The following is a 25,138-nucleotide window of genomic DNA, read 5'->3' as shown; positions in this document are numbered from 1 at the left end:
TATTGGGGGGGGGTGGGTCTTAGTGCAATAATGGAGCTAAAAAAAATATGCACACAGATTGGGAAAGCAGCAAATAAAACTGTTTATTCACAAAAGACATGACTGGCTACATAGAAAACATCAACAAATCTACAAAAAAGCTCCCACAACTAGTGAGTTCAGCAAGGTTATAGGGTGCAAGCTCAATATACAGAATTCAGTTGTATTTCTGTGTACTAGCAATAGACAACTGGAATCCTGATTTTTTTAATGCAATTTATGGGACGCCTGGGTGGCTGAGTCAGTTAAGTGTCCAACTTTGGCTCAGGTCATGATCTCACAGTCTGTGAGTTCGAGCCCCACATCGGGCTCTGTGCTGACAGCTCAGAGCCTGGAGCCTGCTTTGGATACCGTGTTTCCCTCTCTCTGCCCCACCTCTTCTTGCACTCTGTCTCTCTCTCTCTCAAAAATAAACAAACATTAAATTAAAAAAAGAAATAAAATGCAATTTATATTAGCATCCACAGAAATTAAAATATTTAAATCTTGACAACATATTTGCAGGTCTATGCTGAAAACTACAAAACACTATGAAAGAAATCAAAGAAGACCTAAATAAAAAGAGAGATGTACTATGTTCATGAATTGGGGAAAATGGATAAGTTTCTTGAAAAATATTTGTTTATTTTAAGAGAGAGAGAGAGAGTGTGCTGTGCACAGGTGAGCAGGGGAGAGGCAGAGAGGAAGAATCCCAAGCGGGCTCCACACTGACCGGTGCAGGGCCTGACGTGAGGCTGAGTCTTAAAAACCTTGAGATCATGACCTAAGCTGAAATCAAGAGTTGGAAGCTTAACCAACTGAGCCACCCAGGTGCCTGTGAATATGTATACTTTTTTTTTTTTTTAAATATGTATACTTTTTAAGCTGTGGGTTGGTTCTCCCTTCTCTTTTTTATTTCTTGAAGTATAGCTGACATATAATGTTATATTCATTTCAGGTGTACAACAAAGTGATTCAACATTTATGTGTATTAGGAAGTGATCACCGTGATAAATCTAGCCACACTCCAGTCACTATACAAAGTCATTACATACTAACTGTCATTCCCTATGCTGTACGTTGTATCCTTGTGCCTTCTACCCCCTTCTCCTAGTTTTCCCATCCCCTTACTCCTCTCCTCCCCCCCACCCCGGCAAACCACTAGATTGTTCTTTGTATACAGGAGTCTGTTTCTGTTTTGTTTTTATTTTTAGATTCCACGTATAAATGAAATTAGATGGTATTTGTCTTTCTCTTTGGTTCTCCCCATTTTGATCTATAGATTCAACTCAGTTCCAATTACAGGCTCAGCAAGATTTTTTTTTTTTTTTTTTTTTAAGATATTGACAAGCCAGTTCTAGTTGCAAAAGCACTTTTGAAAGAGAAGAGCAAAGTTAAGTTGGATGATCACACAATAGAGGGATCTAGGTGGTAGTTAAATGAGAACTCTCTGTACTGTAAGTCTAAAATGATCCAACCTAAGTGTTTTTAAACATCCAGTATAATTTATGAGGCTTTATAATAAAAAAAAAAAAAAAAAAAAAGGCCTACCCTGCCTGCCTTGCTGTTTCCCAGCCTGGATTTTCACTCCTAAATTAGCCTTCTGATATTTTGCCTACATATTTCTAAATAAAATGCTTTTCTTGCTGGTTGTTGTTTTTTTGTTTTTTGTTATTTAATTTACTAGGAGACATTGACTTCCTTCTGAGGAAGATCATAGTATGCCTGTATAGCTGTCTTTCAGTATTATCCTCTCTTCTGTTCCCCAGTGTACTCAATATGGTTATGATTTTTAACATTTATTATGCATGTAAATACACATTGATGCACACACAGACACACACACACAGAGGAATGAGTATATGGGTGCTTTTTGAACTGAACCATGTAAGGTACTATGATTCATTTCTGGTAATTTTTGTTTGTTGGTTTTCCCGAGCTAATCATTGACGGTCATTTTGATTGCTTAGTTTCGTATGTACCTATCACCAACTCCCTGCAAAAATTTCTAAAAGCATTATAATTCTTCTCTCAAATACGTCTACACATCAGTTCACCTTCCAGTCTCATTTATTATTCTTGGAACACCACCCATGAACCCCTTTGTCTTCATCCCCTTGAGACTGGTTCTCTATCGTCTATAGAGCTGCTATTATCCAGGGACTTCCATCACTGTGATCCCAGAAATTCCATTCTTACTTGGTTTGGTCCATGTTTACAAGCTAGAGGATTTTATCAAATGGGTACAAAGTCATGTTCAGTTATGAGGCACTGAAAAGCTGATTGAAACTCTGCCTGCCTGAGTGGCTTATAGACGATTAGATGTGAATGGAGGTGTTTGAGGTGCGAGCATTGGTATTTGTGTCTTTTTTCTCTGGGTTGATTAGCGTACAGGAAAGCATGGCTGGTGTCCTGCCATCCTGCCTGCCTGCGGGGTTCTGTGCCGGCACCCCAGGAAGGGGGGGACGGGGCGGGGTGGAGGGCTGGAGAGGTCTCCCCTATGCTTTCCACCACTGCTCTCACACAGCCTGTGGGACATGGGTTTTCTGTTGTTCCAGCAGAGGGTGGGCTAGAGGGTAGGAGGTTTCTCCTGTTTACCCTGTTCGACGCCCCATTTTCAGAGGCATCCACTGCCACCAGTTTCTTTGCCTTTCAGGGAGTGTGTGGAGGGACTTTGGTGCTTCCTCTTGACCTCCTTTTCCAGACACTTAAGTCCGAACTTTCTTTGTCCTTCTCAGTCATTTGTCATTTATGTATCTGCTTTGCAGCTTCCAAGATATCACCCTGTTTTATCTGCTGTGGACTCTTTTCTCACTATTTTTAATTCCATCCTTTTACGTGGAATATTGGGAGATTTTGAAGGTAAAGATGTGCTCATTTTGCTGTGTGTGAACCCTAAGCTGGCCTCATTGTCTTCCTTGCACACGATGCTCTGATTGACTTGCTTTCACTATCGATACCATTTTCTGGCTTGGGTTCACTGTAGCTCCACCGACTCGCACTGTTCAAATAGAATGATTAGATTTATATAAAATGAGAGAAGACCATTTGTGTTTTGCCTGGTGTAGAATAATCTGCATGGTCACACCATTGTGGAACGTTGTGGAAAGTTGTGGAAAGTTGTCTCATCAGTAGCTATGAATCTAATAATAAAGCAAGAAAGCACTTCCCATTTAAATTCACCAACAGGGTTCAAGTTTTATGAATGACAGTTCTAAAATGTAAAAATATTATATTCATTTGCAGTGGATGTTGAAATAAGTCGGCCCTCGTTTTAAGGGCTTTAAGCATGGGATTTGATCCTCTCTGTTTATGCAACCCAATTTCTTACTTTAGTTTAGCTTCTCAATTATTTTTATCCTATCTCATATATGACGAGAAATAATGTTGGGTTCACCTTTTAGTTCACTTACAGCCTTAACTGTGACCTTGCAAAGTAGATTTTCCCAATATTGGACATTCTACTAAGGTAAAAATAAGTTTGGCTAATGAAAGAACTGAAACAAAAAGCTTGCACTGTACTTCTGATTTAATGATTTCATTGCAATCAACTTAGTGTTTTGTGCTATCTCTGTTCAATATTAATTCCTGGGATGCCTACATAAATTAAATTTATTAATTCACTTACCAAAATTCTGTAAATGCCTTCTGGTTTTGTTTTCATGTCATTTAGAAAGGGACAAACTCGGAACATAAATTTTCTTTTATGAGGTTAAATTCAATTGACATTTTAATGTGGACTACATCTGAACTCAAATGCCACATGCATTTTTAAGACTGGTTCCTTGGATTCTCTCTCACTGGTACCTTTTCAGTATACTAATTCTTTCACATTGCCTCATGTCTGAAATGAACCTGATCTTGAAACTGTTTTTTAATGTTTATTTATTTTTGGAGAAAGAGAGCGAGAGTGAGAGAACAAGCAGGGGAGGGGCAGAGAGAGAGAGGGAGACGTAGCATCTGAAGCAGGCTTCAGGCTCTGACCATCAGTGCAGAGCCCAAAGTGGGGCTCAGACCCATGAATTGTGGGATCATGACCTGAGCTGAAGTCAGATGCCTAACCAACTGAACCACCCAGGCGCCCCTGATCTTGAAACTTTTTACATGTTATTTCCTGGGCTAATCTCAGATGTGTAGGGAAGGACACACATGTCAGTGTGTCTCTATAAGTGATACCATACACTGACTGATGAAAGTAAGGTAAACACTGTGTTAATTCAATGTTTTAGCCACCTCTAAAGAGCCAGGTAGAAACATGATTTCAGAGTACCATTTTTCTCATATCTTCTGAAGACACACACACACACACACACACACACACACATTTATGTTGGTTAGCCAACAGAAATCAAGGGAAAACAAAGACTTAACTGACATAATGCTGGTGTATACACATATCCAAGTCTATGTGGAGCAGAGTCTCTGAGAACACAACCCATTACTTGCTCTCTCTAATGAAGGCACATTTCCCTGCGTTATACTCCATTCCCATCCTGTTATCTGGGGCCCAACACCGTCAGAGCTCTTTCTCTTGCCTCTTCTGATTGTGTCCGGCTTCTCCCAGCCAGCAGTCCTTCCGCCATGTGCAAATGCCCCTGCATGCACACGGATGGAAGCAGGGTCCAACTCTATTTCCTTACCACTTCTTCCAAAGCACCCTTTAGCCAAAAAAAGAACCCGCTTTAATCCTGCCATGGCACGTGAAATTTCTCTCCGTGCTGGAATGTCCTCTCCCTTCCCACTGTGTCTCTCTTTGGATGAGATTTCTCTCATCCATTTCTCTCTTTGGCCTGATGAAGACCCCGTTTAAAATGTCACCTCATCCGTGGACCCTTCCTTGATTCTCCTAGACTGAGTTAGTTTGCCTCCTTCTATAGGTTCCCACAGAACTGTTTTGAGAAACCACCATTTGTGGTTTGCCTTCATGCCTCCTGCCAGAGAGTGAACTCCTCTGGGACAGGATTTGTGTTTTCGGGACCTAGCATGGGTTCTAATTCACAGTAGGCTCTCAGTCAGTTGTTCCCAGATGAATGGATAGTGAGCTGAAGAAAGCAGTTGTTACGTAAATAAATGTGTCTGTTTAAAGTAAGATCCAGCCCAGTGTTCAGGATTATCATTCAGGTTCTGTATCTTGTTATTATCTTTATTCCACTAGCATGCTCACTTTTTCTTGGAAATGAAATATTGCTGACTCACGTTGGAAAAGTACTAGCTTTATTTTATGAAAAGAAAATATTTAAGACCGATATCCCGTAGATGGGTCTGAACCTTAGAAACTACCAAACAGGAAGACTCCCTCCTCATCCCCAGTAATTTGGCAAAAAGAACTTAAGCTTTATGTAGCAACTCTAGTAAAAAGAGCGAATTCACTGAATGTAAGAAATGAAAATTGCAGATAAAAAATAAACGTGGGATATGTAATTCAGTTTGATTATTTTTGTTAGAAAATTCTATTGGTTCATAGAAATAGTAACAGATTTTCAGGGAATTGGTTCATCAAGTAGAGAAGACTACAGAATCTTGAACATTACTGAATTAAAAACAAAAACATTGTTTTGATCATTTAAAATATGTGGGTTCAAATAACAATAATAAATATTAATAATGAAAACTTGTTTATGAGACATTTTATCCTTCCAGAGTCTGGGAAGGATTTTCAAGTGCTTTAGGAGAACTTCTGAAAATACTCATCCATGTTAGAAACAAAGTCACATGCCAAGAGGGGTCGCTTTTTGAATTTAAGCTTCTGACCTATCTTTTCCTAATAAACTTTTTTTTTTAAGTTAATAAAATCCTGGAATATTTACTGAGGATTTCCTATAATGACTCCTTGAATTGGAAACTTGGAATTCCTAAAAAAGTAATTCATATGTTTGTTATTGGGGTAATGTTTAGTATTTGGCCTCCGTAGGATAATAACCCAGATTTCTAATCATGGTGAGACTTTTTTCTTAAACAAGCATTTATTATTCATAAGATTGATGCAACATGGAGATTCTGATGGCACTTTGGTGTTTAAGACACATCTGGTTCAGATCTATGGAGCGCACATTCACTGCTGGGCTTTTTGTTTTGTTTTGGCTACATCTTCAAAGTGGTTTATTGTCCACCAAGAGCCTAATGAATCTATAATAAATGTTGTGCTTATTGTGTCACTTGTAGGTACTGTGGTCTTTGGAGCTGGGTCATTGGATTTCCGAGGAGCCGTTTGAACTTTCTAACTACTTCCCCGCAGCTCCTGTAAGTCGTATGTTATTTTATTATGGTGAATACAATTTGGTATTCTCAGGAAATTATTATTTGCATAAATACAGACTCAGATGTTTATTAAATTGAGATCAATTATGCTCACAATTAAAAACACATTTTCATAGAACTTAACACTTTTTTAATCTATTTATTTGTGAGAACAAATGTGGGAATGTGAGAACATTCTGCAAAAAATTGTGAGGAATGAAATCTCAAAGAATTTTAATTATAAAAGTCCTCAGAATTGAGAAAAACAAAATGAAAAAGGACTAGGTTCTTGAGAAGGTGGTATGATATATTGTTTACTGCTTTAAAAAATAATGCTGTTACTGCTCATAGAGATAGAACTGATAGGTATAAAAGTTGTGGCCAGCTAGAAACATGATACAGTCTTTTTGTTTCCGATGCTTTTCCTAAACACAACTTCAACTTCACTGAATTTTAAATTATAAATGTTTCAAATGCTTAATGGAGATTCTAATTTTTTAAAAGATTAAGTGATAATTAAGTAGGTAATTTCACTTTTAATTGGAAGCAGGATCGTGTAGATGTTGGCTTTCATTTGCAAAAAAGTTAACTGGTTTGTGACAGAGTTTCATCTTTTGGAAGATTAATACCTGAAAGATGAACGGTGATTTTAATATGTGACTGGGGCTGGCATTGTTCATTGTTTGAGTATGCCTAGGACTCTCGTATAGTAGGAGGTTGGACTCTGCCTTCTCATCATTGCAGTTTTCTAGGTTGTTGGGTTGCTTTTGTTTTCATTTTTAAGATCATTGTTTTGATTTCCTCAACTTTGTAAATATTTTCTTAAGGAGAGAAGAAATTCCTCTCAGCAAGACTCTGTTTGAAATACCGTGTAAGGGATTGAAGTGTAAAGACACAAATCCCCCCTACTCTCTGTCATAAGAGAGTATATGTAACTCTGAACAACACAGCGAGGCTTGTCTTTGAAATGCATTTTACCTGCCTGCATGGGCACGTGATATAAATTAAGTACGTGGTTGCCAGTTTTTCCTGTAATGTCATTGCCCACCTCAGTGTCTGCCATGAGGTCCTCGAGATAATCACAGAAACTTAGGGTTTCTTTTGAAGTGGAGCTATCATCCTATTAACAGATATTTTTTTTTAACTTGATACAAAGCTGCGATACCTCTGTTGAACTTATAAAGCCTACTTAAATGTAATAAGACAGACTGTTCAAAGATGGGGAGGTTCTTCACTCAGTGTACGTGTGGGAAATAGTGTAAAGTGTAAAGTGTATAAAGTACAGCGAGACAGTGGAGAAAGTGACATGCTGGACTCTTCCATAAATTGACTCAAAACATGTAGCATGTGTTTTAAAATGTAGTTGGGGTGGGGGCATATGGGGTAAAATAAATTACATAAGAAAAATGGAATAAAGGAAAAAACAGAATGGTAGAACAGTGTATGGTGAAGAAAGACATGAGGTAAATGCTGGTTTCGAATTTGGCTCTAAGCTTCCTAGCAGCAGCTGACTCCGAGGCAAATATGTGAGAAGTTGCTTCCAAATTATAAAGCATTCCACGATGTACATTACTGTTAATTGGACTATGAAAACTTCAAACGGAGTTAAAACTTGACGGGTTTAAAGTTTTGCAGCCCTTAAATCCGTGCTTGCAAAATTTTCTGTAAAGGTCTGAATCTACTCTAAATGTCAGATTTTTGTTTTGCACTCCAAAACAGTTACTTTTTTTTAAGTTTGCTGGTCGACATTTAAAAAAAAAATGTTACTAATGCAAATTATTTTTACTAATAAAATGTTACTAGTGCAAATATCTTTAGGGGTGAAACTAGCTTGAGAAGTATAGCCTCGTAAGTGCTTTAAATAGAAAGGTTTTGTCAACCACCCACTAAATTGTAGCCTACCTCTCTAAAATACGTCTGACTAGAAGAGAAAAAAAAAAAAAAGACCTCTGTAATAGAGTAGCGAGGAAAGTATAGTAAAATCTGTTTGTCAGGGAATTAAATGCATAATCTTCATCATTAAAAAAATCAAATTTTTCCTTGTTGTGAGGCACAGTCAGTTGTTTCAGAATCAAATTACAAAGTTGAAAATATTATCATAAATGTTCAATGTAGTTATCTAATAAGTTACATTTAATTACTAAAAATACCTTCATATTTAACAGCCAGAAAGAAAAAAAAAATAGTACAATCTTCATATAAACTGAAAGGACACACATTTCTATTAATTTCAGAGATCTGGGAGGTTTCATCTTTAAAACTTGAAATATATATCTGAACATTAACTTAAAAGTGTGCTGTCCACACATATGTAAATATGCTGTTTTCAAAATGAAAGTTTAAAGCACCTAAGAGGAGCAAACAATGCGTTAGCTGTTTTTCCTTGTCCAAATAAGCTGCAAATAAGCACTTCCCAGAAAGTCCCTGAATATGTAATATATTTTAATGGCTTAGAGAATTTTTTTCTTTCTTTTAATTATGGTAGTGATGCTGAACTCGGGACATATGGATATTTATACAATCTATAAACAGTACTTAGAAGGACGCAGTTCCAAGGTTATCTGTACTGCGTAGCGTGAGAGTTCTGTTTTCCAGTTATTTACGGATGAACTCGACACAACATTCTTGGTTGTGACAACAGCGTCTGTGAATTGTCAGTCCTAAATTCGCAGGCCTCACTCTATCTTCCCATAGGCGTTCCAACAGGTCACCGTAACCAGGGTTGTGCTCGGGGTTCACGAGTGATGTGGGTCTAAGCGAGGAGGTGCGAGGGACTCGGGGCCGGGGCCCGTGGACCCCTCTGCACCGAGCGCGTGCTGTCGGTCTCGAGATGGTAGAGGAGACAGCATGCGGATGCGTCTTTGAGAGCTCCGGGATTAAGTCTTTGAAAATCGCACAGCCCGTCCCTCCTCAGGCGCGTGGGGGCATTTAGAAACCTGCGGGTCGGATCATCATAGTCGTGGCCTTGAGCGAGTAGCCTGAGCCTTTCCAGTAGTACCACTTAATGCCGCTGAACTTATTTGTGTTCTGCCTCTGCGGGTAGTACATTCCGTTCAAGTTGGAGGGACCGCACGCATCAAACCACCAGCCTGTGGAAGTAAGGCGCACAAGGAATTAAGACTGAGGCAACCCTACCCGTATCTCACCACTAGAAACGCCCCACTAATCCACCAGTGACGCTCCGTGTGTTTGGAGTAGACACACGCAGGGATGCTTGAGCATAGACCGAGCCACAGTGACAGATGCGGGTGTGACGTTCCTGCGTCACCAAGGTGAAGTTCCAGTTCCATATGGCAGATGTTTTCACAGGCTTGTGCTGTGTGGAAAGGCCAGTTCCCCGTAGGCATGAATGGTGAGTGGTCCCCGGTCCTGATTTGGTGAGTACCCCAGCACAGTGGAAAGTGTGGATGAGTCAGAAAACTCAAGAATTGTTCGAAGGCTCTGCTGGCTTCTGTTCCAGTTCCAGGAACTTAGTGGGCCAGGCTGATTCAGGCTCCCCTCCCTCTCCCGTGCTTTTTTTCTTTTTTAAATAACTCCAAGTTTTAAGCGCTCAGGAGAGCTAGATACGAAGGAAATCGTTAAGCCCCACAGACAAAAAGGAAATTTAAAGCTATCGTGGTGTGCTCACTAAGGTGAGGGGGGGCTGTCTGGCACAGCAGCGGGGGATGGGGGTGGGTCCACATCTACTCCTGAATGGCTGGCTACCCTTGAGGGTTTTTGTGTGTGTGTGTGTGTGTGTTTTTAATTTAAAGGAAAGTTTTTAAATTAAGTTTATTTTGAGAGAGACAGTGACAGCATGAGTTGGGGAGGGACAGAGAGAGGGAGAGAGAATCCCCAACAGGTTCTGCACTGACAGTGCAGAGCCCGATGTGGGGCTGGAACTCTCAAAACCACGAGATCATGACCTGAGCTGAAACCAAGAGTCAGGCGCTTGACTGACTGAGCCACCCAGGCGCCCCTAACCTTAGGGTTTTAAAGCTCTTAGCTAGACACAGGAGTGTGCGAGAGCTCTGGTTTTCAAGGAGAAGGAATAGCTTAGATCTACATGCATTAATCTAAAGCAGTCCTAGAAACATTGTGTGGAAGTCCACAGACAGTATGGTGCCATTTATGTTAGATTTTAGAATAACGGAAAAAACACCTATTATTGATGTCTGCATTCCTAGCAAACTAAATAATGGAAATGAACCTGAGTACATTGGTTACCCCAAGGGGCAGGTATTTGTTGGGCGCCTTTAGTTGTATCTGTGAAGTTCTGTTTCTTTAGGTAAAAAATATTTTGATATAATGATTCTATTATCATATTTGCACATCAGGCTGTGATGATCAGTTATTTCATCCAGTTGCCTGAATTCTTTCCTGGTGGTGACAGCTCGTGGGTCAAGCTGATTCAGATTAATGGCGATTTGATAAGACATTTGTGCGTGTGCTATTCAGAATCCTTCACAAATATTTAGGAATGTTGCGGATTTATAGATCTGTCTGTTCTAGAGCCTCCTGGCTGACTTAACTATAAAATTTGCTGTCCGTGCAAAACTCTAGCTGATTGTTAGGCTGGTTTACCCGGGGCCCGGACTGTGAGTTGGAACCTGACCTCCTCACAGTCAGGACCACTGCACTTTCTCTCTTGGGCTGTGTTTCTTCTCCCCGTTCTCTTTCCTACTCCCACTCTCAGCCCTAAATCTTGATTTGAGTAAATAAATATATTGTTTCCTTGGTTATTAATGCACTTCTCTGACTCTCTTGAGTAGCTCATGACATACGGGTGGTCTGAAAGCTGCCTCCCTCTCGAGTGGACAGCTGGGTTCAGTGTGGGAATGACAGATGGGAAAAAAGGATTCAGTAGATTTGGTCCCCCCGAACCTACCCCTTTCCCCCTTTTTGTTGGCTTCAAAAAGGACAATGATGGTAGGACGAGGGAGACAGGCAGCTTTAAATACTCAATACAGTAGCTTTCTCTTGCTGAAATAATTATGGCTAATAGGGAAGACCTGTACTGCCAGTATATATTATGTTTGTACGTAGAAATATATTATCTAAAAGACTGAATTTTTAATGGATCCTCATTCTTTCAGTATTGTTTAAAAGATGTGTAAATTGCTGAGTTTCAAATTATTTTCATAAGTAAATCCTTTCTTTTGACTCTAAATGATTCTTAACTGAAGTGCAAACACATGATAAGCTTAGATCTTGTTTGTGTAGTACCTTATATTTATAAAATCCATTGACCACAGCGCTTACCTTTGTCTTTCCTGGGTGAGTAAAGAATGGATTTTTTGGTAATATAACTTATGGTCTCTATACATTAAACCCTGCCAACTTCCTGTTTTCCTTCACATTCAGTTTGTACTGTTGGCAGAATTTATATTGCTGGTTTAAATATTTCAATATTTCTTCAAGGCGCCTAGGTGGGTTAGTCGCTTAAGCATCCGACTTCGGCTCAGGTCCTGATCCCATGACTCGTGGGTTCAAGCCCCACGTCAGGCTCTTGTGCTGACAGCTCGTGACCTGGAGCCTACCTACTTCAGATTCTGTGTGTGTCTCTCTCTCTGCCTCTCCCCCACTCATTCTCACTCATTCTCTCTCTCTCCCTCCCCCCTCCCTCCCTCTCCCTCTCTCTCTCTCTCTCTCAGAAATAAATAAACATTACAAAAAAATTTAAATCTCTCAGTAGTTTTAAGAACTAACATGTCAAACTTTCATCTTGTCTTGGTCATAACTGGTTCCGTTCATTCAATTTTTAAACTTTTAGAAATCAGAAGAGTGCATCTTCTAGCAGTTGGTTTCTTGTCATTGAACTCTTATCTTTCTGACTACTAATCTGGGTGTGGTTTCCATTTAAAAAAAGCTTTTTTTAAGTTTATTTATTTTGAGAGAGAGACATAGAGAGAGAGAGACAGAGCCAGCAGGGGAGGGGCAGAGAGAGAGGGGGGAAAAAGAATCCCAAGCAGGCTCTGCACTATCAGCATAGATATAGAGCCATATGTGGGGCTTGAATCCATAAAATTTTTTTTGAAGCCGTCTAATGAGAAAGGTAGCCAGCAAGAAGAGCATGAAAATACACACCTTAGTGTAAAATGGACAATCATTCATTGTAATTTGGTGCACAAAAAAAAAAAAAGGTGGATTAGTTTCTTTGTGTTTGTAAGTATACTTTATATTAATGAAATCTTAAAAAAAAAAAAAGATAACCGAAAATTCCACATTTGACCAATGAATTATTAATAGGAGACATTTCTATGTTAATGAATCTTTGTCACTGTTTTGCTTGCCGTTTTGAATTTTTAACCTTTAAGTTTTTATTTATTTTTGAGAGAGAGAGAGAAAGGGGAGGTGCAGGAAGAGGTGGAGAGGAAGAGAGAGAGAAAGAGAGAGAGAGAGAGAGAGAGAGAGAGAGTCCCAAGCAGGCTCTGCACTGTCAGCACAAGAGCCTGATGTGGGGCTTGAACTCCTGAACCATGAGATCATGACCTGAGCTGAAACCAAGAGCCGAACCCTTCACCGACTGAGCCACCCCGAATTTTTATCCTTTTTAATAAAGCAATATGAAATTGAACCATGGCTCTGACATCTGCTACTCAACGAGCACAAACTCAAGAGAGCTTGCTGAGTATCAGATGTCCCCTCTCAGTGCCAGAGTGAGGTCCCGAAGAGACACTCAGTTGGCCTGCTGACAGTTTTCGCGCAACATCACATTCTTGCTTAAGACTCAACAGTCTGCAAAAGTGAAAAACAAATCTCCCTACATCTAGCAAGTTAAGTCTGTTTATGAAATGTGGCCATTGTCGCCAATCACAGGTTGAAGTCCAAATAGCCAGCCTCTCACTCTTATGAAATTCTTCCTTGCCAAAACAAATAGGAAGAGAGAAAAGCCACCCCACCTCCTGTGAGCATTTGTGAACATTTGCAAATACATTTGTCGTTGTCTGCATCCTTTGTGCTAAAATCATTTCCTGGTTGGCTGATGCTGCTTATTTTGCCGGCTGTCCCTGTAAGTCCTTGAAGGTGAATCCTGCAGGCATGCAAAGGAAAAAAAAAAAAAAAAAGAAAAGAACATAATTGGCTTGGGCTGTTGATTTACCATAGTGGAAAATTTTTTATAATGAAGAATTCCATTCTGCAGAAATGCGTTCTGTACTGGTTAGTGTGCAAATGCATACTCTGGACAAAATATTTTTGTACTGGTATAAACAGGAACCAACTTATCATCAAATCCTTAGGCAGTGAGGAATGTTTTCATGAAACCTTCAGCTCATATCACTTGCACAAGCATCAACAGGGGCTTCAGGGCCCTTTCATTTATTTTCCTGCTGCTTTCAGATAAACAGAAGAGGGGGAAATACAACGTGAAAGGGTCCTCTTTCCAAGTCTCCAGGCATCATCCATACAGAAATGAGAGCCCCGAGATGAACAGACAACTTCAAGCGTCGTTATTTTCAGTGGGGTGGTGGGGGTGGGAAGGGCAGTGGGCAAGGAAGGATCACTGAATCTGGAGTAGAAATCTACAGCGCTGTGTAGAAAATACATCCTTATGGCTGCTTCGCCTCATTTCCATATAATATTGTAATAAACCTGCTAGATACTGAGAAAGGAATAAGCATAATATTAAGTCAGACACTAGAAAGTAGCCCATCCTTGTAGAAGATTGCTCAAACCAGGCTTGCATCAGTGATCTGTGTGCCAAGGAGGAGACAGAAGGGAAAGACAAAGTATGTGAACACTGCGTCAAGAAAGCCCATTGGCAGGTGGGCACAGTACGGCTCAGAGCAGGGTTTCACGTGCTGTTGTGTGGCTGTGCGGAATGTGACGTTCCTGTACTGGTACGTGGAGTAGGGCCGTGGGGGAGCCTGGGGTATGGAGTCTTCCTGACCGGGGATGCTACAAAACAAAACCCCTTCAATGTCTTGAGGGAGAACCGCATTTTAAGTCTCCAAAATGATGCTCATCTTTTGCTAACCACTACCTTGAAAGGAATGTAATTTCCAAGAATTCATGTTGGAACAGAGGGTAGAAAAGGAAGGGAAGGCTCACCAGGGACTGTCTCTAACCAGCCTATGCCAGGCACTTTCACCGGTTTGTGCATGGAATGCATGCACCAGCCCCGAGAGGCAGGCATTTCTCCTGTTTTTACATACATAATTGTTGGAGCACCTGGGTGGTTCAGTAGGTTAAGCAACTGACTTCCGTTCAGGTTGTAGTCTCACGGTTTGTGAGGTGAGCCCCTCACCTCGGGCTCTCAGCTGTCAGCACGGAGCTGCTTTGGATCCTCTCTCTCCCTGGTCCTCCCCCGCTCACTCTCCCTCCCTCCCCAAATAAATCAACATTAAAAAAATTTACATATAAAATTGTTGAGGCTCAGAGATAGGAGCATGGTGGAGCTAGAATCTGCACTAGACGCATCAGAATCCTCTGTTATGCTTCGGCCCTGATAGAACCTTACCAGGGATGTTAGTTTATTGAGGAATAGTTCTGAAAAGACGGGGGTATGGAGCACGCTAAACAGAGTTCCATAAAATGTTGGTTCTAAGTCACTTCTGTGTTAATGACTTAGATTTAAAATGGTTTTTCACATTGCATCCCTAGAATCCCCCACCTCCCAAGGCATTGGCTGAATTTCTGAATTTCAGTGCTATCCTCGTGTTTCAAAAATGACTCTGCCCCCTAACGCAGCCTCTGATTACCTGCTGCGAAGCGTTCATGTATGTCGTACTCATTTGTGGGTTTCTGAAACACTTTAATTTCTTTGCAGGCCCTTCTCATTAATCATAGATAGGGTTGAGATAAACCATTATGCTTGCCCTTACTCCTTTCCAGTCTCTTATCTCCTTTGAACAACATTGGTTCTTACGGGACTCATGAAATTTCCCCAAAGGTGAGCAGAATCCGTGAGAATACTGTTTTTTATTTGTCTTTGTGAGGAAGGTTGCTATCATATTAGATCCTTCTGTTGTATGGGCCCTTGCTTTATAGTTGCTTTCTTTTAAATTTTGGTTATTAAGAATGACCACATTGTTAAAACTGCTTTAAATTGGTATCAGTTGATTTTATAGAAAGTGGAGTGGAAAAAACAAAGAAAACAAACAGTGCCAGCATTTGATAATGACATCTCACTGCATGGAGCTGCCAGAATGTTTGTGAAAAGTGACCAGTCTTTAACATTTAATATACAAATAGTTTTTAGCTTCACTAACAAAAAAATATTCTATTGATGCATTTTGCCTTTCCTTAGAACATTTATTTTTCGGTTTACCAACCTTTGGAGAACACTTCTTGAGGGGGAAAAAAAACAAAACACCTCTGTGGCTGTAGTACTGCCAAGTGAATTAAACTGAGCTTTAAGTGAACGTGTGCTCTTTTAAATGGCATATCCAAAAATTGATCGCATTTCTAAAGGAAATATCTGTTAAGAACCATCTCAGTTTAAAATATCTTTATAATGTCAGCATACAAGGGTAATGACCCATTTTGTAAAATCTCCTTATATAAACAGTCTAATCCTTAATTTTTTGTGGTTCTTTCTTTTTTTTTCTTTTTTTTTCTTTCCTTTTTTTTTTTTTTTTTTTTTTAATTCCTCTGTTGTAGATTCCTAACTGTTGCCAGTTGAGAAAATATTTAGCTTGGACGTAAAACAATGACCAACCACTCGTGTCTAAAAATTCATTGACGTTTTGATCTCTTTGGAGTCGCCTTAGAGCTGCAGTGAGGCCCAAACACCTATCTTTTCATCCATCTGAGTCATTGCTCCTCCAGGAGAGCCCTGATCTGTCTCTAAGGAGACTTGCTGGGCCCTGTTTCACTGACTTTCTAAAAGTCATGTCAGTGCTAGCCGTACGTTAGCTGCGTTCAGAGTTTTCAGAATTTTGACCCTTGCTTATAAAGCTTCAGAATTTTGACCCATGCTTATAAAGCAGCACATACTGGACATTATGTGGTCCTCAGGTAGTTGTTCAGGCAAGCTGCTCAGCCTATTTTTATTTCTCTGCTGTTCACTGTGACCCTCCCCTGGGAAGCCAGCTCCAGGACTTTGAAATAGTGTTTATTTTCCAAGCTGTTCAGATCTCGGATTTTCTATTGGGCAGAGGGTCTGAGTTGGGTGTCAGTGAGATTCAGTTGGGACTGTAGGCCACTGTTTTCTGTGGCGTTCCCATCGAACTTTATTTCTGACCTCAGTGTACGTATTTTCGTGACGTGTGCTTACGCCTTTCAGAGCCCTTCAGGGCTGTGTCGGTGACTGGACAGTTCTGCTGTGCCTCCTGAGGCCAATTCCCGCGGTGCCACCTGGCACGCGACCTCCCTATTCTCTGTCTGGCCTTGCACGTGCGTTTCTAGGTACCCGCTTCCCTGACGGCATACGCGCCTTCCTGGTACCTGCCCTAATAGCAGCTCTCCAGGCACTGGTCTCGGTGCCTTCGCTGTCCTCTGCTTCCACTCTCACGGCGTTTGAGAGCCAGAAACTACATTCTGAGTCAAGGATGCCCGTGCTTTTCTTGGAACATTCTAGATTAGTGCCGCCAAATGCGTGGGGCAAGGCAAATACTAAGGGAGTGCTGTGAATCAACTGTTGTTTCTCTAGCAGAGAATAAAGGAGTTTGCATGACTAAGCCTCCCACCTCATTCTGCCACTTTTTAAACTTGGTAACTCATCCTGACTTGGGGATGGAACGTTACAATCGAGGGCGTTCAAGCTGCAGAAAGATAGATTGAACTGTTAAAACCTTTTCAGAAGAAAACAACATAGTCCTAGGTGTACATGTGTCATGATCTTGGCATGGCATTTTATGATACAGACGCAACATCCACATAGTCTACAAATATTTCTTGAATAATGCCTGTCAGCTGCCAGGCAGGGTTCATCTACTCCTTGAGGATACACAGCAAATACAACAAAACAAAAGGCTGTCCTCGTGAAGCGTCCCTCATATTGTTAAAACCTAAGTTGGAATTTTAAAACTAGAGATAGTTACGGAAAGACAGCATAGAACTCTAAGAAATGAGAGGTTTTTCCATTAAGGTATCCTCTGAGTACTTCAGATCTTGCTTAATGCAGTCGGGCTCTCCCTTCCTGGGATAGTCGCACAGCAAATCCATTAATGTCTTTCAGTTACATATAACTCACCTGTAATTGAATTCTTCACTTGAGAGAGAGAAACGTTCATACAGTGAGTACGCTTCATTCCCTTCCCAGTCTTTAAGGTGTATTTTAAGCACGTAGGGCTGTTGATTGGTCACTTGGAAAACAAACTCATTTCCCAGCCAGTGTTCACCGGAAGGGTTCCCAAATCCCTGCAATCCAAGTTGTAAAATTCAGTCACCTCATTTATTTTTAATTCATGTATTTGAAATCAGTAGCCTATCAGTGTAACCTGGGGTGACTGTCAGATACTCAGCAGAAATTCTTTCCTGTATTCTGAAAATTTGGCGGTCTTCCAGATAAGAAAGTAGATTTTTAAAAGGTCTGCTTTAAGAAACCAAGCTGCTACTGGAAGGAAATTAGTATTAGAGTAATTAGAACTACTTGGGGAATCACCAGGAGAAACATGAGCATAAACCGCTCAGGTTATGGACGTGCAGTTTTGTAAAACAGTTGGGTTACCGAAAAACACCGAGCCTGCCATTAAAAATAAGCCTCTCACTTGCATGCCTTTGTTTTGATCTCTAGTTTATACTACACTGACAGGATCATTCGTTACTGGGGAGACTGAAGCATCAGCTAAAGGGAACCCTTTGATAACAAAAATTGTCAACGGTCATTGGTTAGTTTTGGATTTGTGGTGAAGGTTCTGCAGATCTTGAAAATCAGTTTTCACAAAGAAAATTGTGTTCAGATGGGTTGAAGAGTATTCATACCACTTTATATTCGTTCCAAGTCCTCTGGAAGTCAACACTGCCATCTTCCCGCCGCTGAATGATGGTCCACCCACCTCCAGCTGTCTGCATGTCGCAGTATGCCTGCCAATGGGAAGTGCACAGTCATTGTGTGGGAAACATCAGTGAGTCAGGTCTTCATTGGAACTCACGGAAACAGGACAGATGGAGATACCTATTATGTGACTTGTGCCATGGGGTCAATCTTTGTGGCCTTCCAAGAAGCAGATCATTCTGAATACATTAAATGTTTATTTAGTTTTAAGAGAGAAAGAGAGAGAGCGCACAAATGGGGAAGGGGCAGAGAGAGAGGGAGACCGAGGATCCGAAGTGGTGTCAGCACAGAGCCTGACGAAGAGCTCGAACCCACACACCGTGAGCTCATGACCTGAGCTGCAGTCGGACACTCAACCGACTGAGCCACCCAGGCGCCCTGGTTTTAAATACAGTAAAACCTTGGCTTACGAGCATAATTTGTTCCAGAAACATGCTTGTAATGCACAGCACTTGTATATCAAAGCGAATTTCAAGAACCATTGGCTCAGTTGTGATCATGTGATGTTTGGTGTCACATACTTTTTTGTTTGTTTGCATTTTTTAAATGTTCATTTTTGACAGAGAGAGACAGAGCACAAATGGCACGGGGTGGTTGTGGGGGGTGGGGGAAGTAGAAAGACAGGGAGACACAGAATCTGAAGCGGGCTCCAGGCTCCAGCTCTCAGTACAGAGGCCCACACAGGGCTCAGACTTCCGAACCATGAGATCATGAATTGAGTCGAAGTTGGAAGCTTAACCAACCGAGCCACCCAGGCACCCCTCACGTACTACTCGTATTGCAAGACACTGCTCCCTTATCAAGTTAAAATTTACTAGAAATGCTTGCTCCTCTTGTGGATCACTCCCAGAACAAGTTACTTGCAATCCAAGGCTTTATTGTATGTTAAAAACCAGGAATTGAAAATGTTGATGGCAGGTAAACAGTAGTAGAACAAGATTTCAGTGCTGATGACAGTATGACTTTCCTCTGTTCTAGGCTAAAGACCCACCCCCAACAGCTGACCCAAAGATCGCTGTTTCTTAGAGATTTATTGTGAATGGGACATCTTGGCATTTTGGCCCCAAACCTCATCTCCAAACTATAGAAATCTACTAACTGGTGTTTGCAACCCCAGGAAGTTTTATGGTAGTTGCCAGTCCCTATCGGCTTTGCAGAGAGTTGTGTAGAAGGGGTGTTTTTGCACTGTAGGCTTTCTGAGACCCCTGTTATATTACGTTGTGGGGCTAGAAGGCTTCTTCCACATGGGACAAGAGTCTGTTCCCCCCTCAGTATGAGAGATCTGAGGCTCTGTGCACCCAGCCTGGTGTATGGGACCTGAGAATCCGTTGGGAGCTCTGACCCACAGATCAGGACTTCAAGCCTCTTTGTACTTTGCTCACTGCCCGTGGTATTTCACTTCCTAGCTATTTTTATTTTTGCTTTTAAACTGGCTTGGTGGGTTTAAACTTTGCTCAGAACACAGAATTCCTTCTTGGGCTAGGACCATGCATGCTCAGTTTCCACTCAGCTGGAGTTTTATTATGAAATTGAAAACCCCTGAAAATAAGATTACATAAATAGTTTTAAATAATGAGATTATAGTAGAACGAAAAATTTTCCCAGAAGGTTATGATAAATTTTCCTACAGCATACAAGGTAGTAAATATGAAAGTTAGTGTTCAAAGCCAATGAGAAATAGTCTTCCCATGTTGTTTTCCTTTGTGTTTTGGGGAAATGGTAGAGATAATTTTGGCAGAGTAGGTCTAAATGTAAACTATTCTGCATTTGTGAGTTAAAATTGTAAAGAATGGGGGATGAAGGAGAACCAAGAACACATGTAGACCCCTCATTTTAAGCGGCTTGCCTGACGCCTCATTGCTAACGATATAGACAGCTGACCTGGGGACCCAGCTCCCTGTTCTCCAGCAGACTTCTCTCTATGTCTACAAGGGCCCGTTGGCCCATATAGCTTTCCCTGATGATCCTATGTTTGGAAACATATGCTCCAGTAAAGAAAACTACATTTATTAAGAATAAAATGATTTTCCCATTTTTTTTTTTTAATTTTTTTTCAACGTTTTTTATTTATTTTTGGGACAGAGAGAGACAGAGCATGAACGGGGGAGGGGCAGAGAGAGAGGGAGACACAGAATCAGAAACAGGCTCCAGGCTCCGAGCCATCAGCCCAGAGCCTGATGCGGGGCTCGAACTCACGGACCGCGAGATCGTGACCTGGCTGAAGTCGGACGCTTAACCGACTGCGCCACCCAGGCGCCCCTGATTTTCCCATTTTTAATTAACCAGATAGATAAAACTGACCTGCTTAAGGTAACCCCTTATTGTCTCCCTGTATTGGTGTATTATTATTGTTAATTATCTTGTGATCATTGCTCAATACCACTCTGTTCCAAGTACCACACTTGGTACTTGGCATAGGTTATCAGCAACCCTGAAGCAACTTTGCTGTGATGCTGTAATGCTGCCCTTTTGAAAGGAGAAAACAATGGATAAAGTGAGATTAACTTGACCGGAAGTGCAAGATATAGGACTTGAATAAGGTCTCTCAGATTCTTCATTCTGTACTGCTTTTTCTACCATACCATGCAGCCCAAAACAGAGTAACTTGACCCTTTTGTTAAGAGACCAGAAGTCCCTCAACACAGCTCCAAGCTGATCTCAGTTCATGAATAATGCTGCCTCTTGTTTGCCCGTAGTCCACCCAGTGGTCCATACTGCTTAGTTCTCTCAGTGTCTTCTAAAAAAATTAGTATAGTAAACTAGCTTAATATTGGTTTGAGGAGTCATATGTGTACAGAGAAGTCACTTCCTCTGTATCCTAAATAGCATGCCAGTGGGTGGAAAGACCGGATATGGATTGGGGCAAGCCTATCCTTACTCCAAGAATGTTTGATTCTTTGCTGTCAAAATCACCATTATGAAGTCAGTGATACTTAAAATCAGAGAAGTTCAGTTTTGTATGAAAATCAGAGTCCAGATTGGCTGAGAGTCACTGCCCGTGTGGAAATGGGTGGGGCCGTACTAATCTCTAACTCCACCACGGACAGTGATGAGATGATGAGAACATTTCCTCAATGTTTTCTTGTCCCACTTAAAAAGAAAAAACAACCGAGCTGAAGTGTCATGGTGAACTGAGTTGTGAAACTTTCAGGGGAAGATCACGTTCAAAGAGAGTTGTCCACATAGCCAGAGAGCACGGAGTGAAAAGGACGAGGTAGATTATCTCAGGATCAGGAAAGCAGAAGTCTTCGGACAATGCCCAAGACCTTACCACTCCAGCTACAACAAACCTGAGGGCGGTTAATACTTTCGGTTAGCGCACGACTACATGGTTCAGGGACCTGACATCTTGCTTCAAAGTCTTTCAACAAATAATGCTTGATTTAAATGCCATGCTTCGGCTCTGAGGCCATGGTGAATGACTGATAAAGCCGCAAACCCACAGATAAGCACTAGGGGACAGGTACCCTGTGAAATTTAGGGAAGGCAGTTATTAGGTCTCTGACCAGCAAGAGCATATTCAAATCCCTCTGGTGCAGTTTTTATTGTTTGCAGAAACCTAATGGATTTTTCAAAAATAAAGTTGAAATACTTGGGCCCTTTTGGAAAAGGTCAGCCCAGAGATCTGCTGAACGTTCTTTTCCTGAACTAGAAGAAACAGGGCAAAAATGACTACCCTGTCATGCAGAGAAATTATCTCAGCATCTTTGGGGGCAGTCCGAATGGTAAACAGTTCCTATTTATCGAACTGATGGTTAAGTACCAAGCCCTGTCCTAAGTGTCGGATCTCCATCCTCATCTCGGAACAGCTCTAGAAGACTGGGGTTACTTCATGATGTTACAGATTGGGAAACTGAGACCTCACCCAGGGTAAACGACTTGTTCAGAGGTGCAAATTGGCAGAGCCAGAATTTAAACTCCAGTCTCTCAGACCCTCTCTCCCTGGATCAGGTTGTGAATTACGGAGGCTTAAGTCTGAAAGGGAATCTACAAGTAACTTAATCCGGAGCATTTATTTTACGGATGTGAAAATTGAGGTTTTGTAAGATTATTGTTCCCTGCTGTGTAAATGAGTTGTTTTTACTGCAAATGTTTAAAAGAAGTATAAATCCTAATGTTTCCAACCATGACCTGAGGCTCATGTCACATACTCCCGCCCCCCACCCCACAGTACTATATATCTTCATCTTGGCATAGAACCCTCCAGTTAGGACGTGGGGTTGATTGAGCGCCTTGGGGCCAGAACATGGTGCTGAGTCAGGAAAACCTTTTCAGAGCAGTAGGTTGGGGCTGTGTAGTGGGCGATTGCCCTCTGGATTTGCAAAGCGTCCGCCTTGCACTGATATCCTCGTTCCCCCTCCCATTGCCACTCCTGTCCCCATTTGCTCTAGGCCAAGAAGAGACCAACATCTGGTGACAGACAGTAGTTCCCAAAAACTTATGAAAACCACATTGCAAAGGGGATCGAGAGCCATAGCACAGAATCTGTTCGTTACTTTCTCATCTGCAACAGACCATTTATGTTTTGTTTTTCTCCTCGCTAATGCGCTGCTTCTAGGGCACTGGGGACATTAACTGATTTCCAAGGTTGATTTAAAGCAGCACGAATGAATTGGAAAGATTTTCTTTGGAAAGTATTATCTTGAATAGCACAATATTTATCTTTTAAATTCATAATCAAAGTATATATTACTGCTTCAAGTTCTCTCTTTAAACCCTTAATGCTTAAATTTTGAAATTGTTTTTCATTTGCATTTTAAATACTGAGGATAATACTGAGTTCAAAGAGGTAACACTTCCAGGGGCCTCTAAAATTTCCATTGTGATACAGTATCGATGGCCTTCTCTAGAAGTGTTTACATTGGTTCGTTCATAAGGGCGCCTGGGTGGCTCAGTCGGTTGGGCGACCAACTTTGCTCAGGTCATAATCTCACAGATGGTGATTTTGAGCTCCATGTCAGGCTCTGTGCTGACAGCTTAGAGCCTGGAGCCTGCTTCGGATTCTGTCTCTCTCTCTCTCTGCCCCTTCCCCGCTCGTGGTCTGTCTCCCTGCCTCTCTCTCAAAAATAAACATTAAAAGATTGTAAAAAAAAAAAAAAAAAAGAAGTGTTTACATTGGTTCCACATCTAGCCATTCGAATTAGATGCAAGCATATTTATAATCATTTAATATATACAGCTGTCTAATCATTATAAAAGACTTCACGCCGAATCTCATGTAATATTGTTTTAACTTATCAAACCTCTGGGAGAAGCCACATTGAAATGTTCCTTGGGAATGTGATTTTTTTTTTTTCCTTACCTGAAGCTAGGTGTCTTCCAAAGCAACTTCAGGAATCATGCTCCCTGAGTAATCCAGAAGGACTAAGAATAATTGAATCCAACTATATCCTAACTTCTCCTGCTGAAAGGTTCTGGCTGTTGGTTCACTTTCTACAAAGTAATTGAGCTTATGCCTTGAAATAAAGTCCAAATACTTGAGAAGAAACTGAGCCTCTCTCTTTGGTGGTATGTTTTAAGTCTTCCAGCCTACATTAGATGGGGTAAGGATAGCCCACCCACGTGGATAGCAATCCACGTGGTGTGGACTACAGACTCCTGGGTGTCCCTGAGACCCTTACAGTGTGAGTCCGCCAGGCTGGAACCGTTTCTGTAATGACACTAAGATGTTTTCGGCCTCTGACAGCGTAACGGTGTTTGTACTGATGGCACAGAATCATTTGGGGTGGGGGGCGGGGTGGGATCTGCTAGCACCCTGGGATGAATCGAGGGAATAGCCCACACTGTATTTGTGTCACTATATTCTTGAGTCACACACTCGCAGTTGGGAAGAAAATAAGGCAGTTTCACTTCAGGATGTCTTTGACAAAGCAGCAATGACTATTCATTTTATTTAAGCCTCTACTACCAAATATAGGTCTTCCTATATGCTCTATGCTGGAGTGTGAGATGTCTATAAATCCCTTCTGCAAACCAAGGTACCGTGGTTGTGTCAAAGCAAAGCTCTTGTGGTGGTTTTAGTTGTGACCTACGCGAGCCTTTTTTTTCTTTCTTTGATGGAATACCATTGCTACTTGAAATAGCCAGTGAAAGACAAACTATTTGCTTATGTAAACTCTAGTATTTAGAAGACATTTTCTTTAAAATGAGTGAAACCAGTCTGACGCTTTAAGGAAAACAACTCACGGTGCGATGATTAAGTTAAACGCGACGAGAATAGGAGAGAGAGGTCTGTCTCCTACATTATGAGATAGAAATTTTTGCATCACTGATGTGTACGGTCAGCATCTGTGCACAGTGACTGCACTTGGAGCCCTCGGCAAGTACCTGTTGTGAGGTAGACGCTCTGCGTTTGTGGCTTGGCTGTGCGTGAAGCGGGGAAGGGTCTGGGCGTGTGAACTGTGTTATGCACTTCCTCGGCCTCCAGGAAGCCTGTTTCCGGCCAGGTAGTTGAAAACAGGACACTGTCACCATACCTTTATCTCCTCTGTGGAGTTTGGGAACACCAGCGTATAGATGCCGTTCGCCGTCCTCCCTGACTTGAATGCTTCTGCACAGTCTCTGAAAACGACTGCTTCTTCCTTAGCACTGAAGGAGTTCTTCGCTGCTTTAAAAAAAAAAAAAATAGGAAAGCATTTAAAGGGAGTTCATGAAAAGATAAAAGTTTATTATTTTGAGATGCACTCAGTGGTAAGTTTTATTACGTTTGAATTCTTATAATAAACAAAAGGGACACACCAGCTCTTCTCCTTTCCAAAAAAAATTACTCCAGTAAGCCATACTTCTTTTTTTATTAATCAACTACATGTAATGCAACTATTTTGCAATTAAATGTAATAAACAGTTACTTTAAAAAAAAAAAAACCTTCCATCTTGACTGGAATCACATAAAGTTACTGCAAAAGAGTAAAAAAAGAACGTACCTAAAAACAGTGGTACCTCTCCAGTGGCTGCGTGGCATAT

The 25,138-nt window shown here is 41.2% G+C and overlaps 2 protein-coding genes across 3 annotated transcripts in view; one reads left to right on the top strand and one right to left on the bottom strand.

Moving 5' to 3' along the window:
* The window catches only part of MCPH1 (microcephalin 1), a 171,612-nt gene that overhangs the window by 20,752 nt on the left and 125,722 nt on the right, over nucleotides 1-25,138 (top strand). For both annotated transcript variants that reach the window (XR_007458058.1, XM_049631820.1), the window contains exon 3: nucleotides 6,181-6,258. Coding sequence is in view for 1 of the 2 variants with exons in the window: in XM_049631820.1 (XP_049487777.1) it covers nucleotides 6,181-6,258 (78 nt within the window). In the remaining variant the exon portion in view is untranslated. The remainder of the gene's footprint in view (nucleotides 1-6,180; nucleotides 6,259-25,138) is intronic.
* The window catches only part of ANGPT2 (angiopoietin 2), a 58,662-nt gene continuing 41,540 nt past the window's right edge, over nucleotides 8,017-25,138 (bottom strand). The window contains exons 5-9 of the mRNA XM_049631819.1: nucleotides 24,652-24,782; nucleotides 18,103-18,204; nucleotides 17,372-17,538; nucleotides 13,137-13,267; nucleotides 8,017-9,344 (exon numbers count right to left, since the gene is read on the bottom strand). Of these exons, the coding sequence (XP_049487776.1) occupies nucleotides 9,184-9,344; nucleotides 13,137-13,267; nucleotides 17,372-17,538; nucleotides 18,103-18,204; nucleotides 24,652-24,782 (692 nt within the window). The 3' untranslated portion in view covers nucleotides 8,017-9,183. The remainder of the gene's footprint in view (nucleotides 9,345-13,136; nucleotides 13,268-17,371; nucleotides 17,539-18,102; nucleotides 18,205-24,651; nucleotides 24,783-25,138) is intronic.

This window comes from Panthera uncia, chromosome B1 (genome assembly GCF_023721935.1).
Source record: "Panthera uncia isolate 11264 chromosome B1, Puncia_PCG_1.0, whole genome shotgun sequence".
Classification (NCBI taxonomy): Eukaryota; Metazoa; Chordata; class Mammalia; order Carnivora; family Felidae; genus Panthera; species Panthera uncia.
Note: the sequence above shows the minus strand (reverse complement) of the source record. Positions and strands in the feature narration are given on the sequence as shown.